This window comes from Seriola dumerili, unplaced genomic scaffold, assembly GCF_002260705.1.
Source record: "Seriola dumerili isolate Sdu_G_001 unplaced genomic scaffold, Sdu_1.0 BDQW01000068.1, whole genome shotgun sequence".
NCBI classification, from domain to species: Eukaryota; Metazoa; Chordata; class Actinopteri; order Carangiformes; family Carangidae; genus Seriola; species Seriola dumerili.
This window is the reverse complement of record NW_019174323.1, coordinates 2,745,323-2,766,310: the sequence shown is the minus strand read 5'-3', so window position 1 is coordinate 2,766,310 and position 20,988 is coordinate 2,745,323. Positions and strand designations below refer to the sequence as shown.

At 39.3% G+C, this 20,988-nt stretch overlaps 1 protein-coding gene across 2 annotated transcripts in view; it reads right to left on the bottom strand.

Moving 5' to 3' along the window:
* myo1d (myosin ID) overlaps positions 1-20,988 on the bottom strand; it is a 108,516-nt gene that overhangs the window by 78,594 nt on the left and 8,934 nt on the right. The window contains exons 2-11 of one of the 2 annotated variants that reach the window (XM_022742487.1): positions 8,375-8,583; positions 7,617-7,710; positions 5,823-5,988; positions 5,305-5,358; positions 4,242-4,337; positions 3,320-3,436; positions 2,116-2,319; positions 1,605-1,750; positions 1,292-1,406; positions 922-1,092 (exon numbers count right to left, since the gene is read on the bottom strand). In XM_022742487.1, coding sequence (XP_022598208.1) covers positions 922-1,092; positions 1,292-1,406; positions 1,605-1,750; positions 2,116-2,319; positions 3,320-3,436; positions 4,242-4,337; positions 5,305-5,358; positions 5,823-5,988; positions 7,617-7,710; positions 8,375-8,583 — 1,372 coding nt within the window. The remainder of the gene's footprint in view (positions 1-921; positions 1,093-1,291; positions 1,407-1,604; positions 1,751-2,115; positions 2,320-3,319; positions 3,437-4,241; positions 4,338-5,304; positions 5,359-5,822; positions 5,989-7,616; positions 7,711-8,374; positions 8,584-20,988) is intronic. The other variant, XM_022742488.1, reaches the window with a different exon arrangement.

The following is a 20,988-nucleotide window of genomic DNA, read 5'->3' as shown; positions in this document are numbered from 1 at the left end:
TGATACAGAGCCGTGTTTGATGGGTTTGCCTCAGGTGAAGACCAAACTGTGCAGCTGAAGTCATGTACTCTGAATCACTTCATGAAAAAATAATAGTAAGTCAGAGGAAAGTGCTTTCATTGGAGAAGCTGCAACCAGAGAATATTCTGTCTAATGAAACTATTTAAACGATTAAAGTTATAATATGTTGTTAAACTTTTCCCCAAAATACTACACCTGTTATATATTTAGTTGAGTTGTTTAGTTACATTATCCCAAATAATTCCAGCAATTCCCAAACCCAGAGAAATCTGTTTTTTTTTTTCATCATTGTAACGCTCTGTGCCTATTGGTTGCCTTTCAATGACATCATGTCCCCTGTGTGCATGTGTCAGTATTGTGGTTGCCTGTCAGAAGCTCAAAATTGACTTATCCAGTTTTAAGCCATATTTTTACACCTTGGTCATTTTCAACTGTCTTTTTAACCAGATTTTAGCCATCGGGCGTCTGGATCTAAAGTTATCAGACAAAAAAGCTGAGTAAATGTTAGACAGCTCAATCCTGTGTCCACTGAACACAGCTGGTAAATCACTGATTCCTTAAAGTGAACCTGCTTTATTCTGTGTTTCTACTGGTTTTATTTTCACTCCATTCGTTATGGAGAAGATGAGACCACCTGGATAATTCAACTCCAAGTAAAAACCTCCTGAACCAGTGACACTGAAGGAATCTTAACCAGGAGAAGCTCACAGCAATGGAGGTGAAGAAAACTCCCATGATCCTACACTGTTTCACGACATCACCTAACGCCGCCTCTCTGTTTTGACAGACAGCGGCAGAAGTTACATACTGCACGTTGAATCGCTTCTAGTGATCGACCAATTGATTATTCGACTTTAGTCTCTACAGCTCCAAGTAACATATACATGTGGTGTTTCCTACCTTGCGGCTGGTGTAGTGGGCGTGTTTGGCCAGCTTGCCATTGAGTCCCTGGAGGAAAACCTCATCTGTGACTTTGCCCACATTCATACAAGCCTCATCCAGAACAGAGAAGATGCCCTTGTGCTGCTGCTCCACCAAGTCCACAATGATCTGGTTATTGAAGTAATCAATCTGATAGAACAGAGGAAGACACACGGAACAGAGGAAGACAAAAGTAATCAACAGGTAATACAAAAATACTACATAGTACTTTTGTAAAAACTTGGTATAACTGTATAAAATCATGTTATGTTTTATATTAATAAATAAAATATTAAGCCCAATGGATGGCAATAGAAATGAAAATGAGACCAAATAATTGTCTTCGTACATGTTTCCAGGGGATGCCTTCTCTCTGATACTCTTCCTGCTCCTGCTTCAGCACCAGCTGGATGAACAGCTGCTGCAGCTTTTCATTACAGTAGTTGATGCAGAACTGTTCAAAGCTGTAGCATAAAAAAAAGGAGATTGAATGTCATATTGAGTTATGAAGGTGAACACATACATTAATAGTTCTAACATGACAGCCGACAGTAATCCTCGTACAACCAATAAAATGAAATGTATGCACACAAAAAGGAAAATTTTACATGCATATTTGTGGATGCTTTTTAACTTGGTGGGATATCCCATCTCATCCAAACCTGTTGTTCTGGAAAATCTCAAAACCGTAGATGTCCAGCACCCCGATAACTGTGTTCTTCCCGTGGACTCTGGCATCGTAGTTTTTCACCTCAATTATATCATTGATTCGTCCCACGATCCAGCAGAACAGACGCTCGTACATGGCCTGAGGATGACAAAATATTTCATGTAAGACGTGTTGTAGCAGACACATAGTAGTCCACCACACAGACACAGATGAATAGCTGTGAGTTAAATGTCCAAATATTAGTGAGTCAGACTTTGGTTCACAGCCCACAGCTGCTGGTCTTGAAGCTGCCTACATACATCGCTTCTTCCACAGTCTCCAGCTTCTGCCCGAAGTCATAACATTGTGACTCATGCTTGTGTGAATCAGTGTGAACTGCAGTAAAAATATCGCCAAGCGCTAAGTGAAATGTCACAACTCTCCACACATCAGCAGGACAAAGCTGTTCATTTTTCTCCTGCAGCCCACAAACGACAAACAACATGTAATTTCTCTGCAATAACCTTGGCCAGAGCGTCCCGTCCGTAGCTGGCCTCCTGTTCTGTATGCTGTTTCTCAATGACATCTCGACCAGTGGCCACAGTGCGGTAGAGCAGGGCCTTCTCCACGTTCTCCTCCTTGGTGGATAGCAGATCCCTGAGCACAGACACCAGCTTTGTGTTATCTATCAAGGTCACATCACCGTCCACCCCGAATGTCAGGTTCCCCTGGAGAGAGAGAGAGAGAGAGAGAGAGCGAGAGAGAGGCCAGAGAGAGAGAGCGAGAGAGGATTCATGAGTGCGTTTGGTTTGGTTTGGGTTGGTTAAAGGTATATTTTGACCAGACTCTCTGCATTACATAAGAAGCTAGAGCCAGCAGGCAATTAGCTTAGCTTAGCATAGAGACTAGCAGGAGGGGAAAAACCTCCCGGCTGTGGCTAATTCTAGCACATAACTTCCTATAAAACCACAACTTGTTTGTTTGTAATTTACCGTTTGTGTAGCCACTAAAGAAACAAGATATAACATGTTAATTAGTAAATTTGGAGATGTTGGTCAGCTAATAGCCTGCTATTTCTAGCTTCATATTTAGCGTACAGACATGAGCGTATCAATCTTTTCATCTAACTGTCAGAAAGAAAGCAAAGAAGCATATTTCTCAGAATAGGAAGGTTCAATTGGTTCACTTCCTAATAATTAACATTAATTCTAATTATTACAATCGTAACATCAAGAGTAGTTGAGTTTGTGCACAGCAGTTCAGCTGCAAAAATGTGAAATTTATCTGCAGGCAAACAAACAATTCAACATTAATGAAAAATAAAGTTTATAATAAATTAATAATGGATGAGTGTTTACTTTTCTCAAATGGAGAAGCTTGTTCAAGGAAATTCCTCTGGAAATCAACACCTGCTTATAAACTTGATCTTCTCCAATTTGCCCTATAATTAGCACCAAATTACATAGGTTATTATGAAAATTAGAGGCCATAAAATAGGATTAATAGTGAGCTGCTTTTGCACTGGACACACTATATAAAAGGTAAATTAACCAAAGAACAAAATAAATGACTAAATAAACACACATGCATTTCAACTGCTTGGCAAGTATATTGGTTCACATTGCTGCCATCTCTCACATGTGTCGAAAATCTGGACACAGAACTCCCATATAGGCGCACACAGCTGGCGTAAGGAATGAGCAGGGATTGGGTATTATCGGGTATTACCAGATGTAGGATGGTGGCCAGGATCTTGTAAACGGTCTGAATCTCGTCCCCTGTGAAACCGATCACTTTCATGGCATCAGCTACGGCTTTGAAATCAGCCCCATCATTGATGCAAGACTGGGGAGGGGGTGGGGAGGGGTGGGGGGTGGGGACAATGGAAACAATATTTAAGTTACCCGATCAATCAGTGCAAAGAATATCACTTCTTCAACATTTTATCTTTCTAAAACCGGACCGGCCTTTTCCTTTCTCTTCCAGTTAATCTATCCTGGATATCAAATTCCCAGTTAATTCAATTACAAACTTGTGCTGATCTGTGATGTCTGGCTAGGGGAGGGGTGGGGGGTGGGGACAATGGAAACAATATTTAAGTTACCCGATCAATCAGTGCAAAGAATATCACTTCTTCAACATTTTATCTTTCTAAAACCGGACCGGCCTTTTCCTTTCTCTTCCAGTTAATCTATCCTGGATATCAAATTCCCAGTTAATTCAATTACAAACTTGTGCTGATCTGTGATGTCTGGCTATAAAAATAGGAGCCGCCGGGGCACACAGTGTACAAACCGCCACCTCATCTGTTTGGATGTATCATGTTCCATGACGTCAGGCTGTTGTTGTTTTGTTCCTACTCATTACAGCTCAAGCAAAGACTACAGAGCACAGCAGACACACCAAAACACCTTTTGAAAGACCACACTTATGTAAAGTGGAGTAAGTCAGAGTTTGCGGTCACAACACACTTTACAATTGTTCTCCAAATATGTGATTTGTGTGGTTTGTTTCAAAAGCTTGTAAACTCTAAGTTGTTTAACCGTCTGCAAACAAACTCAATGTAACACTCCCTCTCTCTCAAACTTTTGTTTTGGGGGTTTTCATACATAGATAAATGTTTGTATGTGTGCAGAATTGTAAAGTGTACCTTAATCTGGCCTCCAACTTTGATGTAGTTGTAGGCTGTCGGGTCCTTCTGGATGTGAAGAGAGCGTAACAAAGAATCTGGAGCTCCTCTGAGCAGCTGGTGGAGAACCAAAAAACACACACACACACACACACACACACACACACACACACACACACACACACACACACACACACACACACACACACACACACACACACACACCACACCTTAGTTTCCACAGTGTGGAGGCAGTGCACAGAGAGGAAGACGAGAGGAAAGCTGAAAGCCATTAAGGACAACCCCTCTCATCCCCTCTGTGCTGAACTGAGACAGCTCAGGAGCACGTTCAGCCACAGACTCATCCAGCCACATGCCTCAAAGCGCCTTCATGCCATTAGCCATCAGAGTGCACAAAGCCACAGCACCCACAGTCTAAGACTCAAATCTTATATATATATATTATGATAGAAGCTGGACAAACTGCAACAAATACTACATTTATTTTCATATTTGCACAAGTACAGAAATGTCTACTTTGCATTTGTATATGTCATTGTATATAGTATTTCTAATGTATCTTATTTATTCTAGATTCTATTTCTATTCTTATTTTATTTCTTTATGACATGTTTCCCCTTTTCTTTTGTGCTGCTGTGTCAATCTGAATTTCGATAATAGGTACATCTTATCTTATCTTGGTTACAACACTCTGTGCAGAACCTTTGTTGTGCTTTCTGCATCACTACACGGACTATGATACAATGCAAAATACCAACTGTAATTTCTGTCATATATACTGTAAATAAAGTCATCACCACGCTCATCATGTATGAATTTGATGCATCTCTCACAATGAAATATCAGATACAACTGTGGCCTCATTTTCAACTCACAACACTCCTACATGCAGGAACAAAAGGTCCATTCATGACTCAGAAATCCTGCATGGATTCATATTCCTGCTGGGAAGCTCAGTCTTTCATGTGCTTCAAAAACAAAATAAAAGTTTGCATGCACACATCTAATGTATACATGCTCTCTTCACATGCAAACACACAGGTGTAAACACACACACACTTACCTGGTAGAATGAATGAAAGCTCCTCTCTCCTTCCTGCTGGAAAATAACCCTGGACTATTGGGCAGAAAAAAAAAAACAACACACAACAGGACAGAGTCATGTAACAGCTGACTTGCATATGCACATGAGCAATTCAACCAGGGTTTTTCTGATACAGGAAAAATCTCCAGTATTTCTCAAGAAAAGAGAAAGAGTCTGAAAAAAATATCTAAGAAACTGAATCTGTCTGGCAGATTTTTTTATTTTTATTTCCTCACTTGTTTATCATCCCACACCATCGTGCAGTGGAGGGACAAAGAGGAAGATGGCTACCATATGGCTAACAGTCATGTAATGGAATTATCAGCACAGTTGGAACCCATTTTGAAGAGACGCTTGGCTGAGAAAACATGCTGTAAAACACCACATATTAAACCTTTTCCCTCCATTAACATAAAAAAATAACATAACATGTACTTAAGATACAAAATATCAAAATCAAATCACAACTACATTTCCTTTGATCTCTGAGCCTTTACCTTTTCCAGCAGGTAGTTGTTGATGTGGCCGCCGATGGGATCTCCCTTGAAGTCGAAATTGATGTCCATGTATTTGCCAAAGCGGCTGGAGTTGTCGTTGCGGTTGGTCTTGGCGTTCCCGAAGGCCTCCAAAACGCAGTTGGATTTAAGCAGCATGTTTTTCACCCTGGGGGAAGGCAGGATAATATTAAAAGAGTAAAGTGGTCGACTAAGTGCAACCAGGTTCAAAAAAATTACGCACACCATGAAGTGTTTGTGATAAAGAACCCAATCTGTGGACTCAGATGTGCCACAATCCTGAGATTAAAAGTCTGTCCTATCTCTGTCTTTTCATTCGCTTTAAGTATTTCTTTCTACCTCAGAACTTAAAATCTTCTGTGGCAGCCATCGTTTGAGAAAAATTAACTGATACAGAGAACGATCACATCCTGACCAAACAAAGAGTCCTGCCTTGCTTTGTCAGTGATTTTTGGCCTGGACTGGTCTGTGTGTTCAGGATCTGATCAGGCACAGCCGGAGTTTTGCAAAATCTTTCCATTAACAAGAGGTAAAACAGTTTCCCCTGACACCTAAAAAATAACAGGACATGAAGAGAGCAAATCGGAGCAGATACCTAATCTACATAACACAATTATATGCTGGAAGCTCTCAGGACTGAGCTGAGAATACTGACTCTGGTCTGCCTTATTAACCACAATGGGGTGTTGCACTGTTGTTCTGGCTTATAATAGTGTTAGGTTATCATTTAACACTTTTTTTTTTTTTTTAAATATCTTTTTTTGGAAAGAAAGTTATTTGACTCAAATTAAGTTATTTTTCTAATCCTCTTCCTGGAAAACTTTCAGAAAACAAACATAGCTGACACAGTTATTTTCAAAACTGGCACAGCCTTTTATAGATTACGTTTTGTGACTTGAGGGCTAATGACACCATCCACACAATACTATCTAATCTAAAAAAATATCTGGATAAGAGTTTTTTGGACAAATGCAATAGAGCAAAGTGTAGAGTTATAAATTGTGTAGCCAAGAGTCAAAAAGCAGGAGACAGAAAACAGAATTTAAAAATGAATTTCAATAATTTTCAAAGTGATATTATAGTGAAATCCAACACTGCAGAAGTTGAATAGTATTGCATATATATAAAAATACTACTAAAATACTTTAACATAGGCCAGACCAGGCTCTGACCTGCACTTTGTTCACTTTACATCAAAGCTGATTTTTCCTCTTCATGTCTATCTGATCAATGTCAACATACTGATATCCATTCTGTAACATGGTGCGATTTCTCCTCTATCTACAGGAACAGCACACACCCACTCAGTTATCAATAAACCCTGACTAAAGTCAAGCAGAGGTGTGACAATATATCAGTATGATCTAAGAGCCTCACACTGCTATAGCTGCAATGAGATAATAAAAGTGGCCTGTAATAAAAGTCTGCGCTGCACTGACTGATAAAAACAATCTAACATCTAAGAGTAATCGTTTAACACTTAGAAAATAAAATGCATTAAATGCATATTTCTTGTGGGTAGAAACTCCGTTTTGCCAAAGAAGAAATTCTGAGCATTTTAAATGACACTGTGGTGCAGTTTTCACAGTTTACACCATACATGAAAATATCATGTGTTTCTGCTGTATTTCATTTGGATATGCAAAACACCTCTCAAAGGAACAAGTCAGAAATCCACAGGATAAAAGAAACTCCATATTTGATCATATTTGCTGTTTAGTCACCAAACCCTACATGTGCACGGACTCTCCAGTGTGTTCAACAAGAGCAGCTCACCTTTCAACTTCAGCCCTCTGATTAGGATTGGTGATAGCAGCAATGTATTGCATTATATACTTGCTGGCTTCTGTCTTTCCTGCTCCACTTTCCCCTGGAAAAAAAACAGTGTAGTGCAAAGAGTCATTAAATACAATATTAAATATTTTTGGCATCGATAATTTTGGGGCAGTTTGCTTGCTGTGCAAATTCAACCAAGAGACCTCAAGTGGTTTAAATAATTGAACATTTTAAAATAGAGTCATTTAAAAAGGTGGGATATTGTCGGCTGAGACCCATAGCTGAAGCCTGATTTGCGGTAATTTTGAAATCTATACTGTGTAGCAACTTATTACTTAGCAAAACTTATTTCAGTCCAACATAAAATTTTCTGTCTTTTAGGCCAAACTGTATTTCTGCCTTGGTATGGATTCATGACATGATATGAGGGTTTAGAGGGGCTCAGTTCCCCCTGTGACCACCGAGTGGAGCTTCATCCTCTGCCTGGTTTCCACACACAGCTTGTGACCACATTAAATACTTCTTTTAGAAGAAGTGAAGGTGAATTGTTTTAATTATTTTCAAGTGAATGCAGGTTATGTCAATATTTTTCTCCTTCAGAAGAACTTCCCTCAGGCGAGAAAACATCAGAGGACAACTGAATATTACAGAGGGATTTTTCCTAAAAGATAAACAGCATGTAAATTACAACAAAGTAAAACATCCCTGTGCTTTTTGTCTAGCTCATGCAGGTGGGGGTGGGGGGCTTCCCATGTTACCTGAGATGACAATGCAAGTGTCTTTGTTTCTCCTCTTCATGGCTTTGTAAGCAGCGTCAGCGATGGCGAAGAGGTGGGGCGGCCTCTCGTACAGCTCGCGGCCCTTGTACTGCTCCACGGTGTCGCGGCCGTAGATGTTCATGGCACGGTAAGGATTGACGGACACCACCACCTCTCCGATGTAAGTGTAGATCCTCCCCTTCTCAAACCTGAGGACACACAAAACAGACATTTAGGAATATGAACTAATATTAAATATGGAAGAAAATACCTCCTTTTTATGATTTCTATAATTCATCATGACTCCAGAATAAGATACAAGGTCATTCTCATCAAAGGAATAGCTCAACATTTGAGGAAAAGACTTATTCTGGAATAGATTTAGATAAGATTGAAACCACTCTCATGTCTGTACAGAGTGGTATTGAACTCCCCATCTAAATCTCTACCTGAGAACAAGTAAGTGTATTTGCAAAAATTCAGATCTATTCCTTTAAACATCTAACGCATCAGTCTAGAGTTCTGTGTAGTCATTCCTGTCATTTAACACTAAAATCATAGTGAAACCTGTAAATTACAATTAGATATGTAGTTGAACGCAGAGCTACTCTCAGGGTCAGTCTGGGACATCATACAAAGGAAACCATGTTAATTTGTAATCTCAAGAGAAAGTGTGTGTCAGTAATGAAAGAATTCACTTTACTTCATAACAAACTGAACTTTAGTCATTATGAATAAGCTTACATGACACTGACATTGCTAAAATGGAAAACAGGCTATAAATATTATGAAAATGACTTTATGTCTCCTATCTGTTCATTTTTTAACTGAAGGTGGGTTAGTTTTTTTTAGTTTTGTTTTTTTACACACTTATCACTGACAACAAGGAAGTCTCTACTAGAAAACCAATGGTGTGTTCAGGGTTAAGTCCTGCTTCACCTCCGACCTCTCTCCTTCCACCAGCATCAGTCAGATGTGTTGTGTGTGTCGACTTCTTCTCTTTGTTTATGCTTGAGATATTTTAGACAATAGTGTGCTTCCAACTTTGGGAAAGGCCCTTTCCTGTTTCAACATAACAAAATCTCTGTGCACAAAGGTGTGGTGTGGAAGATCGAGCTTCACTAAATTACACCTTGTGATAATATGGTCTGTGGGAGCTGGGAAGATGTGTTGCAACCTAAAAGGTAAAGAAACTGAACTCAGCAGGAATGTATATGTGTCACCTTAGATATTAATATTAAAGATATTTCTTTAAGCTGGAAAAGAACCTATTGTATGAAAACTAAAAATACTGACAGGTCATTTGTAACTTCAGGTTAAAAGACATCATAATCCCAAGGTTACTGGCAGATATAAAAGGGCTGGATAGAAAGCAGATCATGGCCAAACTCTGTAATGACAAACACCTTGGAAATGAGTATCATATTTGTTTGAATCTTTACAAGAATGTAGCTTTAATGAATTACACAGGAAAGTGCTATTTAAAGCCACAATATGTAACTTATTTTTTCAAATATTTTTTAATTTTTGACCAAGCCTCGCCCTTTTAACCAATCAGAAAAGGCCAAAGTCCGCGGTAGAAGCTCACGGCTGTCAATCAATACATGAACATCCTTCTGGTCTACCACTAAAACCACGGCTTCAGGCTAGCATTAGCTGCTGGAAGATGTCGCTATGGCTGATGAGGATGTAGGTGAAGGGCTGGAGCGACACACAGCAGGGAGAGGGAGGGGTGGGAGCAGCAGAGCCGAGTTTCATGCTAGCGCTAGCTTGATTTCCAGAAGTTGTATACTGTAGCTTTAAATCTTCCTTCTATGTTGAAATTAATTTTGCTATTACACTCAGATGGACCAGAAGTTATTGGTTGGTTTAGGTTTAATGCCTTTCTAAATGTTCTACTTTTACCACTGCTGGGTTGCACTGCTCTATGTTTGTGCTATACACTTTATTTGTACTCCACAGTGTCTTGACCTCCAACACCTTTGGGATGAACTGGACTGTGACTCAGACCTTATCACCAAACATCAGAGTTGCACCTCACTAATACTCTTGTGGCTGAATGGGAGAAAATTCCTGCAGCCGGGTTTTAAAATCTGGTGGAAAGCTTGAAACCAGCAGAGTGGACGCTGTCATAGCAGCAGATTAATGCCCATAGTTTTGAAACAGGATGTTGAACTATCACATGTGGGTGTAATGTTCAGGTGGCCACATAGTTTTGTGACTTGTTCTCCCTTTCTGTGCCCTTCTCTCTCTCACTCACAACATCTCTCTGTCTCTCTGCCCGAGGCCGCCTGCCTGACTTCCTTCCTCTCCAGTGAGGACCAGGATCCCAGTTTCCCTCCACACAAGAATGATCTCTTTCTTCACAGCTGTTCCTCATAGGTCTATGTAAAGTATTTGTGCTTGTGGGTTTGAAGCAATTTCCAGAAACAGTCAATCAAGCACTCATATTTGTTTGAAGACTTGTCAGATATTGAGATATCATTTTCAGATTAAAATTCTGACTTGCACAATACTTGTTGGCATAAACAGCCTTGGAACATTAATGGAGAAGGTGCTGACAGATGCCCGTGACACCCATCTCTTTATTAGTGTTTTCTAAACCTTGCTTTTTTAAAGGGATGTGATCCTTGGCCTTTTTAATCCTCCTTATCTTCTCTAAACTTTCTCTAAATGGTCTTGGTAAAGGATTTGGGTACATGTTGATGATAAAAATAAAATGTTTCCAGTACAGACAAAAATACACTTGAGTTTACAAAATATACAAAAAAACTGAGTGGAAGGCGTTATTAAAAAAAAAAGTTTCCATTACATTAGGTCTATCTTCCAGGGACAAAAGGTCATTTTCACATTTCTCCACACACCAGCAGGAAAAAAAAAATAAACAATAGAGGGACAGATTACTGTATGAGAGTGTGTAACAGCACAGATTAGGTCATCCTTGTGTGTTCAGATTTGCATGTGAGTATTCACAGTGTCTGTCAGGCCATGCACAAACTGGCACAAAAGGGTGGGAGTGACACAAGACACCCATATGTCCTGGACAGGATGGGATGAGCTGAGCATGATGGAACAGAGAGGAAGCTAGAGGCAAGTTTCATTGTTAAATTAAGATAATTTCCTTCCAAGGATTGAAATGATGGAGGATTTTGCCTATTTAGGATCATTTGAATGTGAATTTCCCCTAGGGGATAAGTAAAGTATATATCTATCTACCCATCCATCTATTTAACCTACAAAATGTGCAAACTTTACGATGCAGCTGATCATTTTACAAATTATGTGACAGTGTTTTTTACATTTCTTATCCCACCAGTTGCTAAAATTCATGGAAACTACAGTTGAAACAATTGATTACTAAATATTAAAGTAACTTTTCATGCAAACATGCCAAACATTCCCTAGTATAGGTGTTTTAATTGAAAGGATTTGCCCTTTTTTGTTTGTGGTATGTGATCAAAAACTGAATTTAGGTTCTGGACTAGAAGCAGAACAAAACAAGACATTTGATACCTTCACCTGGTGTTTAGGAAATTAGCATTTTTACTATTTTTTATATTCATAGAGCAAACAATTGATCCAGTAATTGAGAAAATAATCTGCAGATTAATCAATAATGAAGATAATTGATAGTTGCAGCCCTAATGGAAACCAACAGTCGCAGAGAACGAAAGAAAAATAACTTCAAACATCTCAACTGTTGTAAAAAACGAACTGCAAAGAATAAACAGGTTCACTATTATTTCTACAGTGTAAGCAGCTAAGCTAACATACTGGCTCTTCCTCCCTCGGTGCTACAGAAAAAGACCCATTGTGCCCCCCCCCCTCTCCTTAGGCAGGAGGCTGCTGTGTGCCCGCTCCATTGTTCAGATGTCAATTGGAGGTCTTTGTCTGAGACGAGCCCTCCGTCTCCCTCTGCATGGGCCAACACAGCGAGCTGCCCACTCAACGCACATGTACAATGGCCTCTGGGAGATTGTCAACAATGGTTTACACGATGGGAGGGGTGCATCTGAGATCCCAGCTGGGTATGTTTAGAAGGAAGGTGACGCTATCTGCTCTCCATCATGAGTAGATGTACAGGTATTTTACATATTGGACAATGAGCTGGTTCCAGCAATTCAGAGGTCTGGAGAGGGGTCAATGAAATACCAGGATTTATCAGGTATTTAATTCCCCACAATCTGGATTATCACCAGGTTACATCATCTCTAAATGACTTCTTAATAAAATACCCAGAAAATGTATTAAATACTGTTGCACAGATCAGTTAGAGATGAAAAGAAACCCCTGAATAAATGACAGATTTGATGAGTATAAAAATGGGGTAATCATATACTATGACCTTCACAGTAACCACATTTCAACCCAGGTGAATACCTATGAGAGATTTTAGACAACTCTCTCTACCACCATCATCAAAACAACAAACATGGGACTATCTTTTAGAAGAATGGTGTTCATCTCCTTCAGTTGAGGACTTTGAGAATCTATGCCAAGAAGCACTGAAGCTGTTCTGGAGCACCTTGCTAAGACACTTAACCTTGATTTTTATTGTCAGGATTTGAGGAATGATCATTAATGATTAAGAGGGATTAATAATAATGATTAATGATTAATAATATCTGTGAAATACTTGATCAACAATTATTAAAAACATTTTTAGTTAAGACCTGACCTTAAAGAATAAGCAGTATGGCTGGTTAATGAATGAACTAATGAATCAAAGAAGTTGAACAGCCTCTAAAGATTGGAGTTGTTATTTGTGCAGTCACATTAATACAACTGAGTTGAGCCAGTGAGGTCTGTGCTGTCTAACACTCAAGCTTATTCAAAATGCACCTTGAACCACGTGACATGTGCCGACTTCCTTCTCCTGTAGGAATGAGTTTAACTTTTCCTAATAATCATTACAGAGATATCACTTAATGCAAGATCAGCAAAATCGTTGGATGCCGTTTTAAAGCTGACATGGAGTTCAGGCAAAATAAATACTTAGTTACTTTTCATTCGTGCATGAAGGGGATATCTGTATAAATATTATTATTGGGTGTGTCAGTGTGGCACTGCGGTTCTCATTTTTCCCGCCCAATAGCAAAACATTACACACTGGACAAACAAACCGCAACCAAACCATTCAATATGATCATGATTCTTTGTGAGGCTGCACCGTTAACTGACAGAGAAGAGAAGAGAAGAGAAGAGAAGAGAAGAGAAGAGAAGAGAAGAGAAGAGAAGAGAAGAGAAGAAATCAGCTTGAGCGTGTTAACGGAGATACAGGGTTGGACTGATCCATCTGTTCCACTCTCATTTAGGAGGATTTAAATGACACACTGGGCAGAGATTAGAGAACCTTATGGGCCATAATAGTCTCACAGAAATGTTATTTATAGGTGCACGGAAATTGAATCAGATTTAAATTTGGTAACATGGTCATCTGTCTGTTTGTTTTTTGTCATCATTTTCAGACTAATTTGGGCAGTGAGCCATGTGGGTAGATAAAGGTTGAGAAATGAGTTTAAGTTTGACAGCATGTAAAGATGTAAGGTTGGGCTAACAACAGATAAATAATCAGGTGTAACAGTCCTCTGCATCATCCTGTATGTTTCCCTTCATCTCTCTTTGTCCAGCTGTGAAGGGAACTGCGTCTAAACTGGTTTGACCTGCAGCCTTGTGATCTCTTTCCAAAAAGGACCCCTCCCAAGAGCTGCCAGGAAATGAGAGAAAGAGAGGCATAGAGAGGAGGTGGAGTCTGGATGAAGTGAAGGAGGGAGGAAGAAAGATCACACACACAAATTGTGAGCCCTCTAATGGTGTGAGTACAGCCTGACTCCCATCTAGGGATGTACCAGTATCAAATTTTAATGCAGTGATTATTGTGGCCAAAAACATCACAGTAAAAGTTTTACTCATCAAACTTTCCTGAAACAGAACCATAACTGCTAAAATATAGTAAAATTACTTCACACTATTAGCATCTGTGATTTAATCAAACCTAACAAACTGAAAAAACTACCATCAAATACACTCAAAGCACCATAAACAAAAGCAGGTTAGTTGTTCAAAGTTTTAAAAAGTTGACTGGAAATTACTTTAAAAGCATTGTCTGTGTCTCTGCACCTGTTCATTGATTTCTTCTGGGTTTTAATAGTTGTGAAAGAATCAATAGTCCCGCACAATGTTGATCACTTGTACTCATTTTATTTACAACATCTCAGTCCTGAGACATTCAGGGGGTAAAATGAATTCATTGTTGGAATCATAGTTTTGGGTCTATCACAGTCACAAAGTTTATGATTTGACTTTCTGAAGTGAGAGAACTTTGTACAAAGTGTTAACTGCTGGGTCAAAAAGCAGAACATCTAACAAGCCTTGTGCACGATATCTCTGCACCACGACTAACATATACCACAGCCTGAGTTGAAACTGAGGCATGAGGAAGAGTGTAATGCATGCTGTCCTTCACTAAACATAACAAGCCAAAGCCACAGTAGCTGGACCCTGCTTCTCTGGTCCTGCTGTGCCTCATTACATGGTAAAAACAATTGCTCCTTTATAGCTAATCAAAATAAAACTGCTAATAAAAGCAAGAGCTGTGCTTTGTTCACATTGTTCTCTGAAAACGATAATCACAGTAATGACAGTAATAGAAACTGTTACCATCAGAATGTCTCACTATGGTATTCAGTAAAACTGGTTCCAGCACATCTCTACTTGCTCCACCCTCCACCTGATCTCATTCAAACACACACACACACGCACACGCACGCACGCACGCACGCACGCACGCACGCACGCACACACACACACACACACACCAAAGAACCTTGTCTGCCCTAAAAATACCTGAGGAAACCTAATGCCAAACACACATTGGTGCACAAACCAGCTGCATGTATATACACACACATGCACACTCCCTTCAGATGTGAATTACAGAGCAAAGCCAAGCACAACCACTGTCTCCAATCTTGTTTGGGTGGGTCTTTTTTTATGGTTAACTCGGGGAGGAGTGTAACCGATTTATGACATTTTCTCAACCAACAATCCCTCCCCTCTAAAAAAGAAAAAAGACGAAGTGGAGAAAAGAATTAAGATGCAAATGTGACTCAAATAATGATGTGAAAATCATCTCTACCCTGGGGCTGGACACACTGGTGTAATTATGACATTTTAAATAATTGTCTCTGCTTAACACTCACATTTGTTGCAAAAAATCTCAATCTTTCCGCAAGACAACGAGATCCAGTATGAGCCAGAATAAAAGTGATGAAGACACACATGCTGAGCAATTCCAAAATGAATAGTGCCACATGTTACGATGCAGATTTGTCCTACAAATCAGAATTTCTAGGATATAGTTTTAAGTCTATTTGAACTTAAATGCTAGTTTTGTTTGTGTCTTATGTCAAGTTGCAGTAATGAGGGAATATATGTGTGTGTATATTGTGTCCTATATACCTACAGTGTATGGTGCAATCCGTGGCCCATATTAGCGTGAGCTGTGCCAACACATGTCATCATTATGTGTTTGAACTTCAGGGTCATTCTAGGAATTATGAAGGGTAGGGAGATAATCTGTGGCTGTTCCACTTTTATCTCCGGGTTCATTACCATCACTGCTCTTGTTTACAGTAACAGCAGTATGCTTCAGGGCTTATCGCCATGGCTGCTGGTTAAGGGATATCTTGACTTTCAAAAACTGGTTTTCTTATTGTCCAATCTTCTTCAAATGTTGCAGCACAAAGCTGCTGATTTAGAAGATAAATATTATAGATGAAATGATTCGTTGATGGACAAAAAAGTAATCTATGGGTATCTATGGGAAGTCAAAACAGGAATTTGTTATCACTATTTTCTGACATTTTATCGACAACAATGAGGAAATTAAGTCTGGATAATGGAAATAACCATTGCTTGAAGCCCTAATTCTTATTGAACTGCAGGTACTTCTTGCTATTGTGTGGTAGGAGTTCATTCTGTTGTTTATAATACAAAGCTGATGACACATTTAGCAGTATTATTTCCCAGCAATGTCTTTCTTAGGCTATTCTTTTGGGTATATTTGAATTATTGTCCGCCCTCTGCTGTTAAAGGGGTCAAGAGTCCTGAGTCACAGACAGAAAAAAAACTCTGAGGATAAGAGAGCTAAATAGTGTCCTGAAGCTGCTGGATTAGGCAGTTTAGCAGATGGATGTAATGATAGGTGATAGCTCTGAATGGATAAAGATGAAAACAACAACAGTAATCTTACATCACTTTGACATTGACTTATCAAATCGTTCAGACCAAAGTCAGATGATTGCATAACACAGTGCCAGAGCAAACAGGACGTAACAGTTAACCACCTCTCTGCTGGTTAATAATCTGGAGTTGATTCAATACTGTAACTGCTGCGATTAATATCATATTCTGAGTACTTATTACTACTGATCTTTGCTAAGTTTTTCCACCCAATTCTTCTTACTTGTACACACACAACATGGCCAAAAGTATGTGGACACCTGAACATCCAAAACATACGCAATTTTTCAACATCTCCCACTAAACTCATAAGCATTAATCTTCGGCTATAAACAGCTTCCGTTTTTCAGGAGAGAGTTTCCACCATATTTTGGAAGCTGGCTGCAGAAGTTTGCTCCCATTCAGCCTCAAGAGCATTAGTCAGGTCCAACACGGATGTTGCGTGATAAGGTTTGGCTCTCAGTTTGCACTCTAGATCATCCCCAAGGTGCTGGGTGGGGTTGAGGTCAGTTAAGTTCTTCCACACCAAACTGGGAAAATTATTCATTTATGGAACTTGCTTCGTGCACGAGGGTACTGTCATGTTGAACCCAACTGCAAAAGGACAACACAAACTGTTGCTACAAAGTTGGAAGCATTTTTGCTTTAAGACCCCTCTTCTAATAGCAACAAACTGTAGAAGATACTATATAGGTAAAAGGAACAGGTAGAAGAGAAATTCAGAGACAGTTGTCTGTACATCCATGGGTACATTGCAAAAAGGAAGTGCTAATAGTTAATTCGGCTCAAGTTTTAGCCCACAACACAACTCACTGAATCCATGGCAACATTATACTTCCTGTTTATATCAACCAAAGTATTAAAGGGGACATACTGTATGCTTGAAACTAAATTAAATTGGATAATGGGGAGACTCGGCTTGTCATTGTGCATTATCTGATGTATAGCTGTTCAAGAGAACTATTAGTCACTGGTGTCTAGATCTACGCTGCTCTAGGACAAGATTGGTTGTTCTTAAACCCACCAGAAATGAGTCAAACGTGCTCCACCTTTCTCTCCTCCACTACACTCATGTACAGTGTGACAGAGGCCTCCTTCACGGTCTGCAGCCATCAGACATCTGGGCTCTGCATTAGGGGATTTTCCGCTGCTTTGTAAATCCTGGTTAGTGCTAAACAGCAGCTCCCAGACTGTCTGTAGGAGACGCAGCTCATCAGCACACAACACATCCACCCTCCCTCAGGCCCACACTAATCTTCACCCGAAATCAGAAGAGGTAGTTTCCCTGCTACCAGCACAGCCTGCCTGCAACGGGGCTGGAGCAGGGAGACGGATTACGTAACGTTTTCATACAAGACTTTTTATTATCTTCACATTCAAGATAAAAAAAAAAATACTCAATTGTGTGTTTCAAGAGTTTCACTACAAATATTTTACCCCTTAAAAAAAATGACAAAACTGTGTGATATCGTATGGCGATTACATCATTGTTTATCTCCTGATGACACAGGCTTGACTAAATCTTCTATTATCTAATAGCTCTGTTTAGAACACATGAACAAAACTCTGTCCCACTTCTTTTTTGCCCTGGAAGTGACATAATGTCATCATATTAGACAGAGACACAGACAGAGAGAGAGAGGCAGAGCTCCTATCTGTCAACACAACAAAAAACCAAAACATGACAGAATCAGCTGTTGATGTTCCCATATTCTCCATTACTGCAACCAGCCAAACACAGTCTACTGTACACACAATAAAATATTTTAGTGTACTCTTTAACCATCTTCACCTTGGAGCACTGAACTACAAAACTTATAGCAGACCAACAAAAGACTGATCACAATTAATTTCCAAACACATTTATAATGAATATGAAGAGTACATCATCCTTACACTGTAAGGTGGCTCCACTGGTACAACACAAAAACACGTGTATCTTGTGTATATGTAAATGCAATAACATAGTAGATTCAAGTTCAATAATTCAATATCATCATTCATCAGTTTTTAGTGGAATCATATTGTGATGATCAAATTGTATTATTCTTTTACAAAACAAATGTCTAATGTCCAAATGAATGGTTTCAAACTAGACATGATTTAAATCTAAAATGAGTTTTTGTTTTACATGTGTGAACACTTTTGTCAGATGTAAGATATGAAACAAAACACTTTGTTGTATCAATTTGAAGATTTTATGTGTGATTTTTTTTCTTACATTAGATAGATGATCATGATTAGTGCTGCAACTAATGATTTTTTTTAACAAGTGATAAATCTGCCCATTATTTTCTTGATTGATTTATTAATTGTTTGGTATAATTGGTAAATTCCCATCACAATTTTCCAGAGCCCTTAAGTCCTGAATTTAAGAGTTTCTGTAAATATTTAGGTTGCCAAACATTTTTAGAGACAGTTGAATGTCACACTTTGATGTTGTAGCACCTTACCGACTGGTGATGGTCACTCTGGCAACATGGTTACCATGGTCATAGCTATATCTCTTTCCACACCTATTTCACCAGCTTTACTTCATAAAGTAGCCCCGCTTTTTCAGTGCTTGACATCTTAACACAGACGTCAGTCCTAGTTCAGATTCCAGAAAGAGACAGACCTGCGTGTGTTCAGCCAAGTTTAGTTTAAGTGGATTTTAGACTTTTCATGGGCAATAATGGCGACAGGAAATTATTTACAAGTTACATCTGTTCTGCATGTACTCTGGAGGACTTAAAAAACAATCCTCTTCAAGTGGCACCAAGAGTTCAACAAGCACACGCACAGACAAAGCCATGAGGCCATGCTTGAACAGTGCTCAGCAGCATGTGTTCCTCCCATTCACACTACAGGATGTTCTCATGAGGCTGGCAGGTCTGGATACTTAGGGGGAAATGGGAGCCATGTGTAAACAGCTAGGCTGCAGATCAGGTGGCTGACCCTCCTCTCTTTGCTAACTGGGACTGCAGCCATCCACCACACCCCTTTATACATATACACACACACACACACACACACACACACACACACACACACACACACACACACACACACACACACTTATATACTACCACTGAGCCGTTACTATAACATGTATTTCCAGAGTAAGAGGAGGAGGATTTCACTCTGATTTAATTTCCAAAATTCAATAAAATCCTTCTGGTGAAAGCAGGAAAAAAAAAATGAAGGGAGGGGTTCTGGTGGTGATGGTGGAGTTGAGGAGGGGAGAAGAGGGGGTTCTTTGGACCTGGCCGTTAGCCTGATGCAGAACCTGTTTACACTTTAACACACTGGCCAGCAGCGGCTGATGTAAAAATTACAGTGGACTTGGGGGGATGACTGGATAGAAAAAAATGAGAAAAAAGAGAAAGGAACCGATCCAAAAAGAACCAGACATTACTCAACATGCTATTTCAGGAAAGTACTATGATTTCTATCGGGGGGTAATAGGAGGGCAGGGAAGAGCACAAAAACAGACAGATGGACATAGAACAACAGCATGAATAGACAAAGGGGGAAAATAAGGACAGGGGTAGAAAAAAATGAGATTATTAACTATGAGAGACTTCCTCTCTAGACAGTGGTGGAAGAAGTACTCAAATCTTTTACTGAAGTACCAATATGATGAGGTAAAAATATCCTATTACAAGTAAAGTGCAGTAAAAGTACATAAATATTATCAGCAAAATGTGTTTAAAATATCAAAAATAAAAGTAATTGGCCCTTATATTATTAAATTGTTGCTGCTGGAGGTGGAGGTAGTTTTAACTACTTTATATGCAGTTAGCCAGTTTAGTTTAGTTTAGTGGGCGACAAGATAAATCTGAAGCATTGTGAGATGATTCATGGAAACGTTATAGATTTTAAATGTTTTATATTTTTGCATCTTATGTTTTATGCTTTTAATTACCTGGTTCTGTGAGGAACAACACTTCATTCTACCATATGTGTATTTGGTTGGATATGGTTGGAATGACCATCTGAGAGGTTTAGAGGGGAAATCACCATTATGTGGAACTGCTATCAGCTCATAGACATCCCCATTTTATAAGCTTATCGTAAGTTTTTAATGTCAAATCTTAATTTGGAACATAACTAGTAACTGCAGCTGTCAGATAAATGTAGTGCAGTAAAAAGTACAATGTTTCCCTGTGAAATGTAGTGGGGTAGAAGTATAAAGTAGCATTAAATGGAAATAATTAAGTACAAGTAACTGTACTTAAGTACAGTAATTGAGTAAATGTACTGAGTGACTTTCCACCAGCTTGTTAAAAAGAAAAACGGTGCACTGAATAGTGGCAGTAAATCCAGCCCGGTGTGTGTGTCGCTGTGTGACTGTGAAGTGATGCGAGGGGCTGGCTGTGAAAGTGAGT